Source organism: Crinia signifera, chromosome 3 (assembly GCF_055691185.1).
Source record: "Crinia signifera chromosome 3, ASM5569118v1, whole genome shotgun sequence".
Classification (NCBI taxonomy): Eukaryota; Metazoa; Chordata; class Amphibia; order Anura; family Myobatrachidae; genus Crinia; species Crinia signifera.
The window spans coordinates 254,131,994-254,147,984 of record NC_139219.1 but is presented as its reverse complement, the minus strand read 5'-3'; the positions used below and the strand labels follow the sequence as shown (position 1 = coordinate 254,147,984).

The following is a 15,991-nucleotide window of genomic DNA, read 5'->3' as shown; positions in this document are numbered from 1 at the left end:
CCGCCCCCAAGCTGGCGCAGGGAAGAAAAGGATGCATGACTGGCTGGGGAGCCTCACAAGCAGGGACTCCGGCATCATGGCCTACTTCTCCGATGCAGAGGAGTCCGGTTTTGCTAGTCAGTCCCTTTGCGACTGCGGGGCATCGCCCTTCAGGAGTGGAGTCTTGGACCATTAACCCTGTAAGGAGGTTAGTGCAGTGCCTGCTCCCCCCCCCCTCAAGCACTATAGAAAGACTGGTAGTTAGCCAGTTCTGTCTGAAAATAAAACAAATATTCAGAAGAGAAAAATAAACTCTGGATCTCCAGAGTGTGCTACCGGGCACTAAACTGGGCTGTAGGAGGGGGGCATAGAGGGGGGGAGCCAGCACACAGGATGTTGAATTTTATTAAAGTGCACCGGCTTCTATGGTCCTAATTATACCTACCATTGTCTACTTGATTCCCCAGTATACCCTATGAATGTTAGAGAAATATCTTTTTAAAGTGCAATGGCAATGTGACCAAAAAAGTGTTAATATCAGGGCACATGAATTCCATGAGTTTCAGGATTTCTAAATGAAAATACAATAGACATAGAAGTTTTCTAATTTATTTGCTAATAAAATTCAGTTGGAACACATGCAGACTAAAACCCAATATGAAAGATTTCACAATTCTTTAAATAATTCCTTTTAAATATAACCGCGTCTGCAACCAGTTCATATAAAAAAATAAGACCTTTTACAGCAAATCATTCACAGAAGCTGTTGGTTTAATACCGAACTCTAGATCAATGTCATCTGACCATGGTTTCTTAATAAATGTCATACTGTAAGGGTATAATGTGCAAAAGATACACTGAAAGAAAACCAAAAATATCAGCAAAAATGTCCATTTTTTACTCAAATAGTTGTTACAAAATCTTCATTATATAGTTCTTAAACAGTGAAAGGTTTCTTTTCCCTTGTTGCTTGGGGCAGCATCAGCGCCTGTGTCTTCCATGTCCAGAATGGCCACTGCCATGTTTACTTTTGTGTGACCTTTCAAAAGAACGGGACCTTTCTCGCCTCTCTCTATGATGGCCGCGGTCATGCCGATGCTTTTTGGAAGGATCCCCATGTTCTCTGGACTTGCCTGGTGTTGGTGAATGGGATCTTTTCCTTTTATGACCATGTCTGTTTGAGCCCCTCATTTCATCCCCACGATGCTTAGGTTTGAAATGTGGAGATCCATGATTATGATGTCTACGCGGACTCTCACTGTGGCTACGAGACCTGCTTCTTGACCTTGAACTGTAGGTTCCTGATCGGCTCCGTCTGTTGTTGTAACTTGAAAAGAAAAACAGATGGACATAACACACCATGTTTGGATAGTGCCAATGCATCAAAAGCTCAACTGGACTATTGACCATCTGTTAAATACAAAATATGGAGTGGTCATATCTACAGAAAGCCCAAATGAAAAATCAGCTAAAACATAGCCAATACACAATTCACATAAGTGTAAGGGGCATGTGTTGTAATCTCAGATTTTTTTAAATAAAATATCTGTTCTGTATGTAGGGAAACCCGCATGGACAGCAGGTAGCACTAATCGTGCCTTCTGCAAGTTACTTCCAAGGTTTGCTAGTGGAATTTTTCACATTCGATGGGAATTGAACACTGAACAAGGGCAGAGTGTAAGTTTCGGGTAAAGACCTTTCTCTCGCTACCGTGCCTTCATAGGCTAAAAACAAGATTACACTATCTGAAGATGGTGTAAACTAAATTGTAGAATCTATGAAAAGCTTAGTTCCACATGGATAATTACATGCAATCTGTAGTGCTAATTAGCATGTCCAAAAATTGCAGCATTATACTATTAGTACTTAGCCACAAACTATACATTTTATGAACAAACAATTGCATTAAAAAAAAAAAGTAAACAACTTGATCCATAGGCCACTTACTGTCTTCGCGGAGAGTGGGATCTGGATTTTGTTCTGGACCTTGATCTGCTTCCACTTCGGCTTCTTTTACTTTCTTTTCGCAGCCTGCATTAGGTAGAAAGCAGTAATTTATAGAAACAGGCAATTCAACCGCAGAAAGCAAAGTTATCTGGATGGCTCACAGACTAAGACAACCGTCAAAGGGCGACAAGATAGTTTTTTTTTTTTTTTAACTTTCACTCTACCATTCCCAATCGGAGTTCACATGGGTCGAGAGCAGCAGTAGCAGAGAGGCTCCTGGCAAAGAAAGTCATTTTTAAGGAAGTGGTACATTAAGTGAGGGTCCACATGCTCAGGTGTTAAACATGACTCCAAAAACGTGAAAAGCTTATGTCAACCTTTTGCCAGTGTTCGCCTAGAACTGGGGTCGCGAACCCTAGTCCTCGAGAGCTACCAACAGTGCATGTTTTGCAGGTCTCCTCCCAGAATCACAAGTGAAATAATTATATCCACCTGTGGATCTTTTAAAATGGGTCAGTGATTAATGAGTGCAGCAGCTAGGTTGTCTGGAAAATGTGAACTGTTGGTAGCTCTCGAGGGCTAGGGTTGGCTACCACTGGCCTAGACTTTGTAAGCTATGCCACGGCCAAAAACACAAATTAGTTGTTTTGGTAAATAAGGGGGAATATAGAAGTGGTCACTCTGACATGAACAAAACAAAATAAAAACAGTTTTAAGAAAAGTTAGAAAATAAAGCTGAATTATATAAAATGTAACCCAAAATAAGTTGGTCTCTAACAGAACATTTATCCATTGCTATTAACTGCTGCTGACAATCACACCACAAAAGTGAAAGTAGATTTGCTTAGGATTGGGAAATTGAGCAAATACAGACATAAACGTACCCGAACACACAAAAGAGGTTAGCGTTAGCCAATAGTCCAAATGTATTTACAGATGTGTCCTCATACAACTATAACCTTAATAGGAAACACAGATGCAGACTAAAAAACTAAACACTGCTAATCAGAAAGACAATAAACTCGACAAAAGAACAGTAAATTTGAGCTGCTTAGCATAATTCTGTCCACAAATACAGGCCCACCAACTGCGACCACTTAGACCTCATCTGGTGGGTCCATGAAGCCAAGGTTCAAGTCCAGGGCATGGGACCCGACATTTGGCCAGAAAAATGCTACACACAATTTACAGGTGAAATTAAGCTTGCTCACCCATTATACGGACTCTTCGACTGCTTTTCCTCAGCCTCACGTTTAAGTTTGGCAGATAGTGGAGATTTTTCTTCTGCTTTTATTTCTCTTGGAGACGCTAGAAAGGAAAATGATAGAAGTAAATAGTTTGGTGAACCATCAATATCTAGATCCTTTTCTATGAATGCATTGGGGGATAGCGGACTTTGGCAATATATAGTATTTGTGCCTGTTTTATTATCCCTTCTATGGGAGATCCCAGTGACCGCATCGGGTAGTAATACAAATTTATGGCATCAGGATTTAACTACATTACTTGCTGTGAAAGCAGGACATTTCCTAAATCGCACTTATTTCATGGTTGTACTTTATGATCAGTGACAATAGATAGGATAAGATCAGCAAATTATGGTATTTAACCCTTTGAGTAACATCTGTGAGGGATGTGCAAAATAGCTGCTGAAATGCCAGCAGCCCTCACATTATATAAATTTAAATAAAAAAAAAGGTTGTGTAATAAAAGATTATATATTTTCTACATAAGATAAACAGTAGAGGTCATTAGGATGAATAAAAATGTTTGCTTGGAAATCTTCACTCCTATTTCAACAAATTCAAAGGGTTAAAGTAGAAATAACAAATTTATTTTCAAAACCACAATGCCGGCACTGGGAGCTGGTTACACAGTGTCTCAATGCACACACACAAAAATTTGCGTATGTAAACATACATGGTTTAGATGCTGGAGAGAATCCTCCCATGGAGGAAAGTGCAGGTGTTCCATCAGGATTTAACCCCTTTGCTTTTAGTTTAGCTTCCTGCAGGGTTACTTTCCGCTTTTCCACTTCTTTTTCCAAAAATTCATAGTTCGGCTGTGAAGAATGAAATGTGTCAATGTATTGTAATCTGATTTAATAAAAAAAAAAAAAAAAATCAACATGAGGAGGGTGACATAGTATACCATTACATGTACAAAAGAGTCTAGGGGCCAGACTCTCTAAGCTTCAAAAGTGATAAAATGGAGAGTGATCAACAGCCAGCCAATTAGCTCCTACATGCCATGTCACAGACTGTTTGAAAAATGTCAGGCAGGAGCCGATTGGCTGGCTGTTAATCACTCTCTATGTTATCACTTTTAAAGCTTAGAGAATCTGGCCCTAGGTGTTTATTTTTTTAATTTCTTACAAATTGAGCTAAACCAAATGAAATTTTCTTAAGATGTTAAATGACTACTACATATGCGGAGGTCAGGCATGCCATACACCTTAGTTACCCCACTCACTGAAATGAGCTGCCCTAGTTCATTGTTCATTGCCTTATTACTATTAAATAGAAACACATAACTCTAATAAGTAGATCCACAATGCCTGAGCAAGCCTAGTTATCCAGAGGCAGCACATTAGAGACCGCACACAGAGCCACCCCAAGTCTTATAGTGTGTGACTAATAAAAAGGTATAGTTATATTGCAACAAAGTACCTTTTTCCTACTGTAAAGTCTCAGAGTTGTGACACAGACATCTTGAATGTTTTCCTCAGTAGCTCCAAAAAGTAAAAACCAGTGTGGCTTATTGGGTAAAGCAATCTGAAAAGAAATGTGGTCTTAATTATTCAGAATTACATATTCAGCGATACATAATGTAGAAGGGTGCTAAGCAAAGGGGGGCAAACAATGAGGGTGGGGAAAAAATGCAGTGTACACACACTTAACAAAAGACAGTGGGGCAGATTTATCAAGCCTTAACAAGAGATAAATGCAAGGGTGATAAGGAGAGATAAACGTCCAGCCAATCACCTCCTTACTGACTTGTTTCAAACGCAGCCTGTAACATGGCAGTTGGCAGGCGATTGGCTGGACGTTTATCTCTCTTCATCACCCTTGCATGTATCTCTTGTTAAGACTTAATACATCTGCACCAGTGTTTGCATGCCACATGGTATGGTCTCTCCCCTCAACACCCACAAGCGTAAGAGGCATACAGATGGAGCAGCTCTCGTTAGACCTGCAATCTAATCACCAATCACCGCTATCCGCCGGAAGGGGCGCGCACGAGACACTTGCACGCCCCGTTCCGACAGTTCACTGCCGGCCCCCGCACATCTCCATGGAGCGTAAACAGGCAGGGAATCCACTCCCAGCCGCCAGGTGACTGGGATGCGTGAGCATGTGAAACGCTGGCGTGTCCACATCAGATGGAGCACCTCGCCCCCGGCGATTGCCAGCTAAGAGAGAGAATCAGGCGATTCCTAGCACTGGCTGAGAGGCGCTCCATCAGTAGGTTATATCACAAATTCTCAAACTTGCTGCTCAGGAATCCACACAGTGCATGTTTGGCAGGTCACCTCTTCTAAAACCTGTCAAATCATTAATGAGTACACCTGTCAGGTGACCTGGAAAACGTGAATTGTATGGGGTCTTGAGGACCAAATTGTAGAATCACTGGGCTAGATTTTTGCCGGCCAATCTCAGACTTTTTTTTTTAGTCAGAAATCATTTAAAAAGGTAAAAAAAAAAAAAAGAAAGTGTCTGACATAGGCCGGAATCCCGCAACTCTGAACCAATTGCATATGCTCCAAAGGTTGTGCTGCTGAAAATCATACAAGAAGTTACAGAAATATCCACCAAGGTCATAGCATTATTTCACAGTTTAAACACAAACACCCCCCCCCCCCCCCCCAGTTACCTGCAAAGCTCTAGCAGCAAGATAAATACAGGCACAGGCAATAGTTTCTGCCTCAAATCTGACAAACACGTTGGTTCGGAGGCAGTCATTCATGTAGTTCCTGGAAAACAGAAACATGTAAAATGTGGACAAAACTACAGGGTACTTTATATAGCACTAACACAACAACCTTGGAGACTCAGTGTACTTTGTTTTTTCTTCTCTCATTGAATATTTATTTGGGTTTTTATCAAATAAAAAATGGCAGTAGTGGACATACTTTTCTCCTTACTGTTTTTAGAGAACAGCTAGAAAAAAATGGGTCAGCATTAAAGCAAGCTTAAATGAAGTAAAACAAATGCATCAAAGTACAAATTTAAATCAGACTGCAATAATATTATCTACATTTCAATGATCTTTTTTTTTTTTTTTATAAAGTGTAGGCAGTGGTGGGGGTTATGTTACACGAAGCTGAACGTTCTACAAGCAGTAAAACTTTGGCATATTTTACAGTAATAGTCACTAATGCCCTGTTTTTGCAGTGTGGGTGTGGCTAGTGGACCACCTTCATGCTGTATTCCCTAACTCACAACCATGCTCGCCTGCTGATATAGCAATGTCCTTTTGCAATGTTCCCACGCTTTCAGATATTAAGAAGATTTACTGAAGCTTGCAGAGAGCTTAAGTGCTAACAAGACAACTTGTGGTATTAACGGAGGTAGTTAAAACAAGAATTTCATTCATCATCTTGTTGCTACTGCTTCACCACAGCAAAGAGACCAAGCAGTAAGCACTACACGATATGTGCCCCTTAATACAGCTCATTAAAAATGCCAGTTGGGAGCAGATTGGTGGTTGGTGGTTCTCTCTCTCCAAGCTTTGAAATCCCCCAAGATGTGTTACTATAAAAGGAGGCAGGAGAATGACCCAAGGGAAAAAGCAGCAAAAGTATGGCAAATGCCATTGAGTTTGCAGAAAGCATGTGCATGAAAAGACAATTTATGCATTACTGATTTCTATTTTACTTGCAGTGAAACAAATGTAAATGGATTGCAAATGAAGGCTGAAGTTAAGGGGAGAAAAAAAAAAAAGATAAATGATAAATTTCTAGTGCACATCCGTATAAGCTATTCTGATGAACAGAGAAAGCTAGCCACCAAAATTCAGTAGGAAATGCATGCAGTATCATTCGGAAACTTACCAAACAGTGAATGGATTCAGCAGTTATACACAATGCATAGTACTGATAGGACAGTTAGAATACTGGTACTACCGACACATTTCACAGAACCTGTGTTTGTTAAATCAGACATTTGTTTTAAAGGCTCTCTCAAAGACTTTGATCATTAACATTATGCAACATTGTTGTTCCTTTAATGTTTCTAAAGAGAAATGTTGCCTTGCTCACCATTTGTGATATGTGCACTGTAATAACTCCCAGGAGGGGAATTTTATATGTACAGTATATATCAAATATATATCTACTTCTAAAGTATGACATTCCACTGTAACACTGAAAGCATTATTGCCTGCTATTAATTATGGCACTAGTCTAATACAACATTGAATGGAACCTGGTTTCTAACAAAAGCTGGAATTCTTAGCAAAATGTATATTCCCCTTTTCTGAATAGCACATTACAAAAGTAATTCTGAAAGCAAATATACAAATCCTTTGGACACCAGCACAGAACTAGAAGATGCCACCAGATGGATATGGACCACTTCAGTGAATCTCGGATGAGAGCTTGCACTGCATTGGCTGAAGAGAAGGGCAGCCAATCAGGCCATCCGGAGGTTGGTGTAGTGCAGAGGGCAGAGTTCTATGACTTACCATCATGGACTACCCTTTAACCAAAGAGTAGAAAAAAGAACAAAGTTAAACAGAGATCTCCAACTACCATATTGTCAAGCCATGAAAATAGTAAACAGCTGTACATAAAAAGGTCTTCAAATGAGCTACATTCTGGGCCTTATTCTAGTTCACTCTGACAAAATCCCTCTTAGATGGACAAAACCATGTGCACTGCAGGGGGGGGGGGGGCAGATGTTACTTGTGCAGAGAGCATTAGATTTGGGTGCGGTTTTACTTCAAAGTGAGATCTATATTGCAGTGTAAAAATAAAGCAGCCAGTATTTACCCTGCAGAGAAACAAAATAACTCACCCAAATCTAATTATCATTGCACATTTTACATCCCCCCCCCCCCCTGCATTGCACATGGTTTTATCCATCTAAGAAGGATTTTGTCAGAAAGAGTTAACTAGAATAAGGCCCCCTATGCCTTGGAGCACATTATTTACTCTGCTGATTTATTTCAGTGGCTCAGAAATAAACTAAGATATCAAGATTTACTTACCAGGCTGTTTGAACAAGGGTTTGATTCCGTTCACACTCTAAGACTTGGAGGTACATGACAATCATCTAGAGAAAATAAAAATTGCTATTAAGAATACTGTATCTTTACTATAACCAGTCAACAATGAGACCCTCTTCCCCACTTGAGCGCTTCACCAGGAATGGTTACTTGTACCCCTACCATATTTTACTGCACTATTTTGTATGGATAGTAATTAACCCCTTGAGTGGTGGGATTTGCTGGGGCAGGACCTACCAGGGCAGGTTGGTCTTGCCCCAGAAATACTTGCTAGTGGTGTACAGATGGGGGCACCACTGACGCACACCTACCTACTGGTGGTATTGTCAGAAATTTTCCAGGACAGCCCACTGCGGCAGTGCAGCTGAGCCTGGAAAATTTCCGCGCATACCACTGAAGTGTAATATGCCCAAAGAATACAATATGGAAGATGTTTCCTTATGGTATATAGTGTTGATGTCTTTACAGCAGGGGTGGGGAATCTCAGGCCCAGGGGCCGTATGCGGCCCCCGTAGCCAGTCTGAGTGGACCACCCACCAGGCGGCTTTGCAGGGAGTCAAGTACAGGGGAATTCTCGCAAGAGGTCGGTAGTTCTCATGAGATTCCTCTTAATCAACAGCAGCCGGAGACTGTCAGTCATATTCTGCAGCAGCCGCAGGACAATTTGTAAGAGAATTTTTTACATATGGTCCCCAAAGGATTTTTTCCCCATACAAAACGGCCCTTGAACCAAAAAAGGTTCCCCACCCCTGCTTTACAGGATCACCTCATGCATCAATCAAGGATGGTGCTTTTGGGAAATTAAACATGAATGCTCACTTGTATGCTTACATAGAAGTAAAGTGTCACTCATCAAGGTTTCTTTGGACGAATTCTCCCAAACGCGGTGATAAAATCCAAAAATATATTTTTTATTGAAATCCATCCAATATAAAAAGGAAAGACGGTACTTGTGTATTTTGGCGGCGCCCCCGATGTCCGTCGTACGACGAACAGATCGCATCGCATCGCACCCGATGCGATTTTGACCCCTATACGACCAAAAATCGTATAAGCACCCTAAAGGGTGCTTTTGAGCACCCAAATGGGTGCTTACAATGTTAAATGCACCCCCACGCCACCCCCCACTATAAACGTGAACCCGAAGCGTGGCGAGCGCAGCGAGCCCGCGAGGGGCGGCGGTACGCGTCCTACGACCTTTTCATACCCCCACTATCCACGTCGGCGTGGAGTTGAGAATAGAATAGTGTGGCGAGCGCAGTGAGCCACCGAGCCCGAAGCGTGGCGAGCGCAGCGAGCCCCGCGAGGGGACGCGGATACCTTCACAGTTATACGCGTCCCCTCGCGGGCTTCACAGGTGTCCGTGGCGACGCGGACACCTGTGAAGCCCGCGAGGGGACGCGTTTACCTGTGAAGGTATCCGCGTCCCCTCGCTGCGCTCGCCGCGCTTCGGGCTCGGTGGCTCGCCACACTATTCTATTCTCAACTCCACGCCGACAAGGATAGTGGGGGTATGAAAAGGTCGTAGGACGCGTACCGCCGCCCCTCGCGGGCTCGCTGCGCTCGCCACGCTTCGGGTTCACGTTTATAGTGGGGGGTGCATTTAACATTGTAAGCACCCATTTGGGTGCTTAACATTGTATAAGCACCCATTAGGGTGCTTATACAATGTTTAATCGCATCGTATGGCATCGTATGCCATGTACAATGGCATACAATTTCAAAATTGTATGCCATCGTGCACTATCGTACGATATTGCGTCGCATCGCATACCATCGTATGTGTTATGGTATGCGATGGGCGCCGCCAAAATACACAAGTACCGGAAAGACTGGTGCCACCTTGATAAAGACCCTCCAGAGGTTCGAAACACGTTGGTGCATTGCCTGCTGTTATACCATTTTTTTTTTTTTTACTGGGAGCATAGACCTCAACTTACCTGAGGTGAGCTACTGTGGGGTTCCATCTATCCCTTGGTTGGTTGTTTACATCTGCAACCAGTCTTTCCTTTTTATATTGTATATATTTCAATAAAAATATATTTTTGAATTTTATCACCGCGTTTGGGAGAATTCATCATAAGAAACCTTGATGAGAATGTGACACTATACTTATATGTAAGCATACAGGTGAGCATTCACGTTTAATTTCCCAAAGGAAAAAAAGAAACCTTTATGTGTGGGTGTTTAAGCTCCTTTATGTAAGCTATTGTGTAAGCACCATCCTTGATTGATGCACGAGGTGATCCTTTAAAGAGACATCAACACTATATACCATAAGGAATAGGACCGTAACATCTTCCATATTGTATTCTTTGGACATACACTATATATGCTTTTGTCTTGTTTTTCTTTTTATGTCCTTGGGGGAGTTTAAAAAAAAAGGGATTTTTGTAAGAACTTACCGTTCGAATCCCTTTCTCTGATATGGTCCTGGTGACACAGCTCAACACTGGGATGTAGGAGGGTCCGAAGGAGCCAGGCACCTATCCTAAAGCTTTAGAGGGTAGGCTCCTCCCCTACTGCATCCCTGGACTCTTCAGTTCAACTTTCAAAGCCACTGGAATACATTAACTCAGTACAAACGCCTGCACATATTATATGCACATTTTATAACAGAAACTGTTAACTTTTAACCATTTTAACATGAACATCATGAAATTCTGGCATACTTACTGAGCGTAAGGGAGGGATCGCTGTGTCACCAGGACCATATCAGAGAAAGGGATTCGAACGGTAAGTTCTTACAAAAATCCCTTTTTCTCTTTCAATGGTCCTGGTGACACAGCTCAACACTGGGACGTTCCAGAGCCGGTCCTTTGGGAGGGTACGCTCAGGTCTGCAGCTCTCAGCACTGCTCGCCCGAATGATGCGTCCTCCGACGCGAACTCATGGAATCTATAGAATTTGGCAAATGTGTGAACAGATGACCAAGTGGCAGCTCTGCAAACCTGCTCCGCTGTGGCCCCATGTCGGACCGCCCAAGAGGTAGCAACTGACCTGGTGGTATGCGCATTAATTCTGGCCGGTACAGGCCTACCCACTTTGGTGTATGCAAAAGCTATCACAGATCGCAACCACCTAGCAATGGTCTGCTTAGATGCAGGCCAACCAATTTTATGTACGTCATACAATACCAATAAAGTGTCAGTCTTTCTAACACTCTTCACTCTGTCCACATATATGCGTAAGGCACGCACAACATCCAAAGTCTTCAACTTGTCCCTTTTCTTGGAACCCTCTGGGGGTTGAAACACAGGTAGAACTATCTCCTGATTTAAATGGAAGGCAGAGACTACCTTCGGTAAAAATTGCGGCACTGTTCTCAGAACAGCCCTGTCATCGTGAAAGATTAAGAAGGGAGATTTGCATGACAAGGCTCCCAACTCAGACACCCTCTTAGCAGATGCTACTGCTAACAAAAACACTAACTTCCACGTGAGAAACTTAAAGTCAGCCGACCTCAAAGGCTCAAAAGGTGCCTTCTGAAGGCAATCCAAAACCAGTGACAGGTCCCAAGGTGCTACTGGTTGCTTGTAAGGGGGTTTCAGTTTGGATACCCCTTGTAAAAAAGTTTGAATCTCCGGTAAAATGGCAATTCTTTTTTGAAAATAGATGGACAAGGCCGAAATCTGCACCTTCAACGACTGAAGACTTAGGCCCGAAGAAAATCCATCTTGTAAAAAATCCAACATTTTTGATAATTTGAAGTGAGATGTGTGAGCTTTTTGCCTCTCACACCATCTAATATAAGTCTTCCAGACTCTATAATAATTTGCAGAAGAAACAGCCTTTCTGGCTTTTATCATAGTCTGCACTACTGCGTCAGAAAATCCTTTCTTTTTCAAAATGGCGGTTTCAATAACCAAGCCGTCAAAATCAATCGATCGGAATCCAGATGATTGAATGGGCCTTGTCTTAACAGGTCTGGTCTCAGAGGTAGACGCCATGAATCCACTGATAACCTCTGAAGCCTCGAATACCAAGACCTCCTTGGCCAATCTGGGGCCACAAGGATCACCGGGACCTTCTGGTCCTGTACCCTCTTTAACAGTCTTGCTAACATCGGAATAGGAGGGAATGCATAAAGAAGATCTCCCTGCCAATGGGTAGTCATGGCATCCACTGCCTCTGCTAGCGGATCTCTCGTTCTGGCATAGAACCTGGGCACCTGATGGTTGAACCTGGATGCCATTAGGTCCAAATCCGGAGTTCCCCACATTGCAGTGATCTGGTGAAACACCTGAGGGTGTAGGCTCCATTCTCCTTCCTTGAGCTCCTCCCTGCTCAGGAAGTCTGCTTCTATATTCTCCACTCCTGGAATGAATATAGCCGATACTGCAGGAACATTCTGTTCCGCCCATAGAAAGATTCTGGACACCTCCCACATGGCCAATCTGCTGCGAGTACCTCCCTGGTGATTCAGATACGCCACAGCTGTGGCATTGTCGGTCTGAATCCTCAAGGGGGAGTTCCTTAACCTGTCTCCCGCCAAGGAAATCACTTTCCAGACAGCTCTCAGCTCCAAGATGTTTATTGGCAACGCTGATTCCTCTGCCGTCCACAGGCCCTGCAGCCTGAGATCCAGGGCTACTGCCCCCCAGCCCCTGAGACTGGCATCGGTAGTTACTATCAACCAGTCCCAGGTCTGTAATGACCGACCCCACTGAAGGGAATCTACCTCTGTCCACCATTTCAAGGAGTCCCGAGTGTCTGCGGACAGCACTATCAACTCCGTCTTCATGGTCAAAGTGTTTCCTGACCAGGCTGACAAAATGTTCCATTGGAATACTCGAGAGTGGAACCTGGCAAATTGAAGCGTTTCGAATGACGCCACCATTTTCCCCAGGAGTTTGAGGCACCTCCATACTGACAAGCTCGGAGCACTGAGGATCTCCTGAACTAGATTGACCAGGTCCCTGGCCTTTATCTCCGGGAGGAATACCCGATGGAGATGGGTATCCAGTATGACTCCCAAGAACTGGATCCTCTGTGATGGTACCAACTGAGATTTTTGTAAGTTTAAAATCCAGCCGTGAGCCTGCAAAAAACTGATGGCCTCTTTTAAATGACTTTGAAGCAGTGTTGCTGATTCTGCTTTGAACAGGAGATCGTCCAAATAGGGTATTACTGTGATTCCCCTGAGCCTCAGCACTGCCGCCATCACAGACATTATTTTTGTAAATACCCTTGGCGCGGTTGCTAGGCCAAAGGGTAACGCCCGGAACTGTAAATGCAGGTCTCCTATGGCAAATCTCAACAGCATCTGATGTTCCGGGTGAATGGGAACGTGCAGATATGCGTCCTGGACATCCATGGACGCCAGAAATTCTCCCTGGTCCAGACTCAGGAGTACAGTTCTCAAAGACTCCATTTTGAAATGGTCTACCCAAAGGTGAACATTTAAGGACTTCAAATTTAGTATTGGTCTGAAAGACCCGTCTGGTTTGGGCACCAGGAACAGCGTGGAGTAAAATCCTTTCTTCCACTCTGCCCTGGGAACCGGGACTACCACCCCTTTTTCCAAAAGGGAATGAGCCGCTCTCATAAGAGCTGTGCGCAGGAGCGCCTGCTTTGGTATGGGTGTGGGGATGAACCTCTTTGGAGGCCGCCCTCTGAAAGGGATTTTGTAACCCTGGGTAATAATCTCTAAGACCCAGGTATCCTGGTCTAGAGAAGCCCAAGCGTCTCTGAAGTGTGTAAGACGCCCCCCCACCTTTATCCCTGCCGGGCTGATCCCCTGGCAGTCATGCGGAGGGTTTTTCCTCTCCTTTAGAGGCAGGCTTCTTATTGAAAGAGCCAAACTTGGACCTTTGGGATTTGCCCCTGGAGTTCTGGAACTTTCCCCTGAACGATTGTCCCCGAAAGGACGCACCACCTCTAGGGGAGGGCCGAAAGGACGGCCTAAAAGCAGCAAATCTGGATGACTGCTTTGTTGAGGAGGCCGGCAGAAACGTACTCTTGCCGCCTGTGGCTTGTTTTATAATCTCCTCAAGCTCAGAACCAAAAAGTAACTTTCCCTTGAAAGCTAACATTTCTAAGGCCTTTTTGGACTCATTGTCCGCTTCCCAGGCCTTAAGCCAGAGTACCCTCCTGGCATTTATGGAGACTGTGGATACTCTGGTAGCCATTTTAAGAGCTTCCTCCTCTGCTTCCACCGCATATTCTGCAGCGGCCTTAATCTTTTCTGCTACCAGCAAAGCACCGTGGTCAGCCTGCAGCATGGTGCATAGCTCACCAGCCCACTCTATAATGGCCTTAGAGACCCAGGCTGAAGCAATAAGGGGACGCAGGGTAAACCCCACCCCTTCAAAAATAGCCTTGAGGTTTCCCTCTAGCTTTTTATCCACAGCATCTTTAAAAGCTGCACCACCCTGTACAGGTAATACCGTAGCTTTTGATAAGCGTGCCACAGAAGCATCCACAACAGGCACCTTTTCCCAGAGTTCAGAATGAGACTCCGGCATGGGGTACAGACTAAGGAATCTTTTAGGCATCTGTAGCCTCTTATCTGGGGTTTTCCAAGCCCCTTCCAATAGTTCCTGTAACCCCTCATCTGAGGGAAAAGTAACAGCCTCCTTTCGCTGTCGCTTAAAAACACCCTTAACAGGGGTCTTATCCTCAACAGACAGTTTTAACGCCTGTTTTACAGCCACAATAAGATCCTCTATACCAGCAGCAGAGGTCTCTTCAAAATCATCACCCTGGTCCCAGGGATGTGTCAGTATACTCTCCTTCCTCTTCCTCTAACACATTAGGCATAGCATAAGACCTTTTAGGGGTCCCTGTAACCTCATCCATTTTGTCCAGTATTTCACTGAATCTGTTGATCCCCTTAGCAGTATCCTGCATCACCTGAATAAGTGCAGGATCTGCCTGGGTAAGAGGTAAGGAGCCAGACGACTGCTGAGATGATGGCATAGGTCTCTGTGATTCTACCAGCACATCACTCTGCCTGTCCAGAAGCTGCACCAAAGCGTTTACCGACCTGCCTAGGGCACTGGCCCACGCAGGTTCACTCTGCTCTCCCCTATGGTGTTCACTGCCCATGGGTCTCACATCAGCGCAAGTAATACATAAGCCCCCCTTGGCCATCTGCTCAGGGACAAACTTTTGTGTGCAAACATTGCACGCGCTCAGTGCACTAAGGACTCCCTCCCCCAAAACCACAGCCTGATGCTCAGACATGATGCAAGTGAAGCGTATATATATATATCTCAATATACACAGTGCAAACAATTGTACAAGCGTTTATACAAAGTCAATGCACCCAATCACTTAGCTGTCTGTAGGTTTCAACTGCGGGGAAGCGATGCCCAGGAAATCCAAGTCACTCTGCCAGGATCAATAAGCCAGCTCAGCTCCGCTGCAAGCGTTCTGAAAGGCGCCAAAGTCAGAGTGAAGGAAGAGACCAAAGTCCCTGCTGCTGCGGGGTCCGTGACCTTTTGGCGCCAACCACCCCCAGCTAGCCGCTCCTTAGGTAGGATTTCCTTGTTCCAGTATCTCCCCCTCAAATGGGGACCACTTGGAACATGCCTGTCACAGCGCTGCTGTCCTCTCAGTCAGGAGCTCAGCGTGTAAGCTCCGCATAAAATGGCCGCCGCCATCACGGAGCGCCTGTCCCCCATGATCCCCACCTAAACGTGGAGCCGGTTTCAGGCTACTCCGGAGCCCAGGCAGCCTCTTAATAGAGGCTGTAAGCGCAGCACAGGAAGACCAGACAGAGTCTACCCTGTGCACAGAGAGCTGACAGGACGCGCTTCTGTCAGCTCCTGCTGCGCTAGCAGTGTGAGGATTCACTATGAAAATCCTCACACTGTGCCTACCTAGCTAGGGT

General features: G+C 44.3%; 1 protein-coding gene across 1 annotated transcript in view; it reads right to left on the bottom strand.

Moving 5' to 3' along the window:
• Nucleotides 1–568: 568 nt before the first annotated feature.
• The window catches only part of CCNL1 (cyclin L1), a 31,380-nt gene continuing 15,957 nt past the window's right edge, over nt 569–15,991 (bottom strand). Inside the window, exons 5-11 of the mRNA XM_083177885.1 lie at nt 8,137–8,201; nt 5,800–5,899; nt 4,596–4,700; nt 3,847–3,988; nt 3,138–3,234; nt 1,927–2,010; nt 569–1,306 (exon numbers count right to left, since the gene is read on the bottom strand). Coding sequence (XP_083034011.1) covers nt 961–1,306; nt 1,927–2,010; nt 3,138–3,234; nt 3,847–3,988; nt 4,596–4,700; nt 5,800–5,899; nt 8,137–8,201 — 939 coding nt within the window. The 3' untranslated portion in view covers nt 569–960. The remainder of the gene's footprint in view (nt 1,307–1,926; nt 2,011–3,137; nt 3,235–3,846; nt 3,989–4,595; nt 4,701–5,799; nt 5,900–8,136; nt 8,202–15,991) is intronic.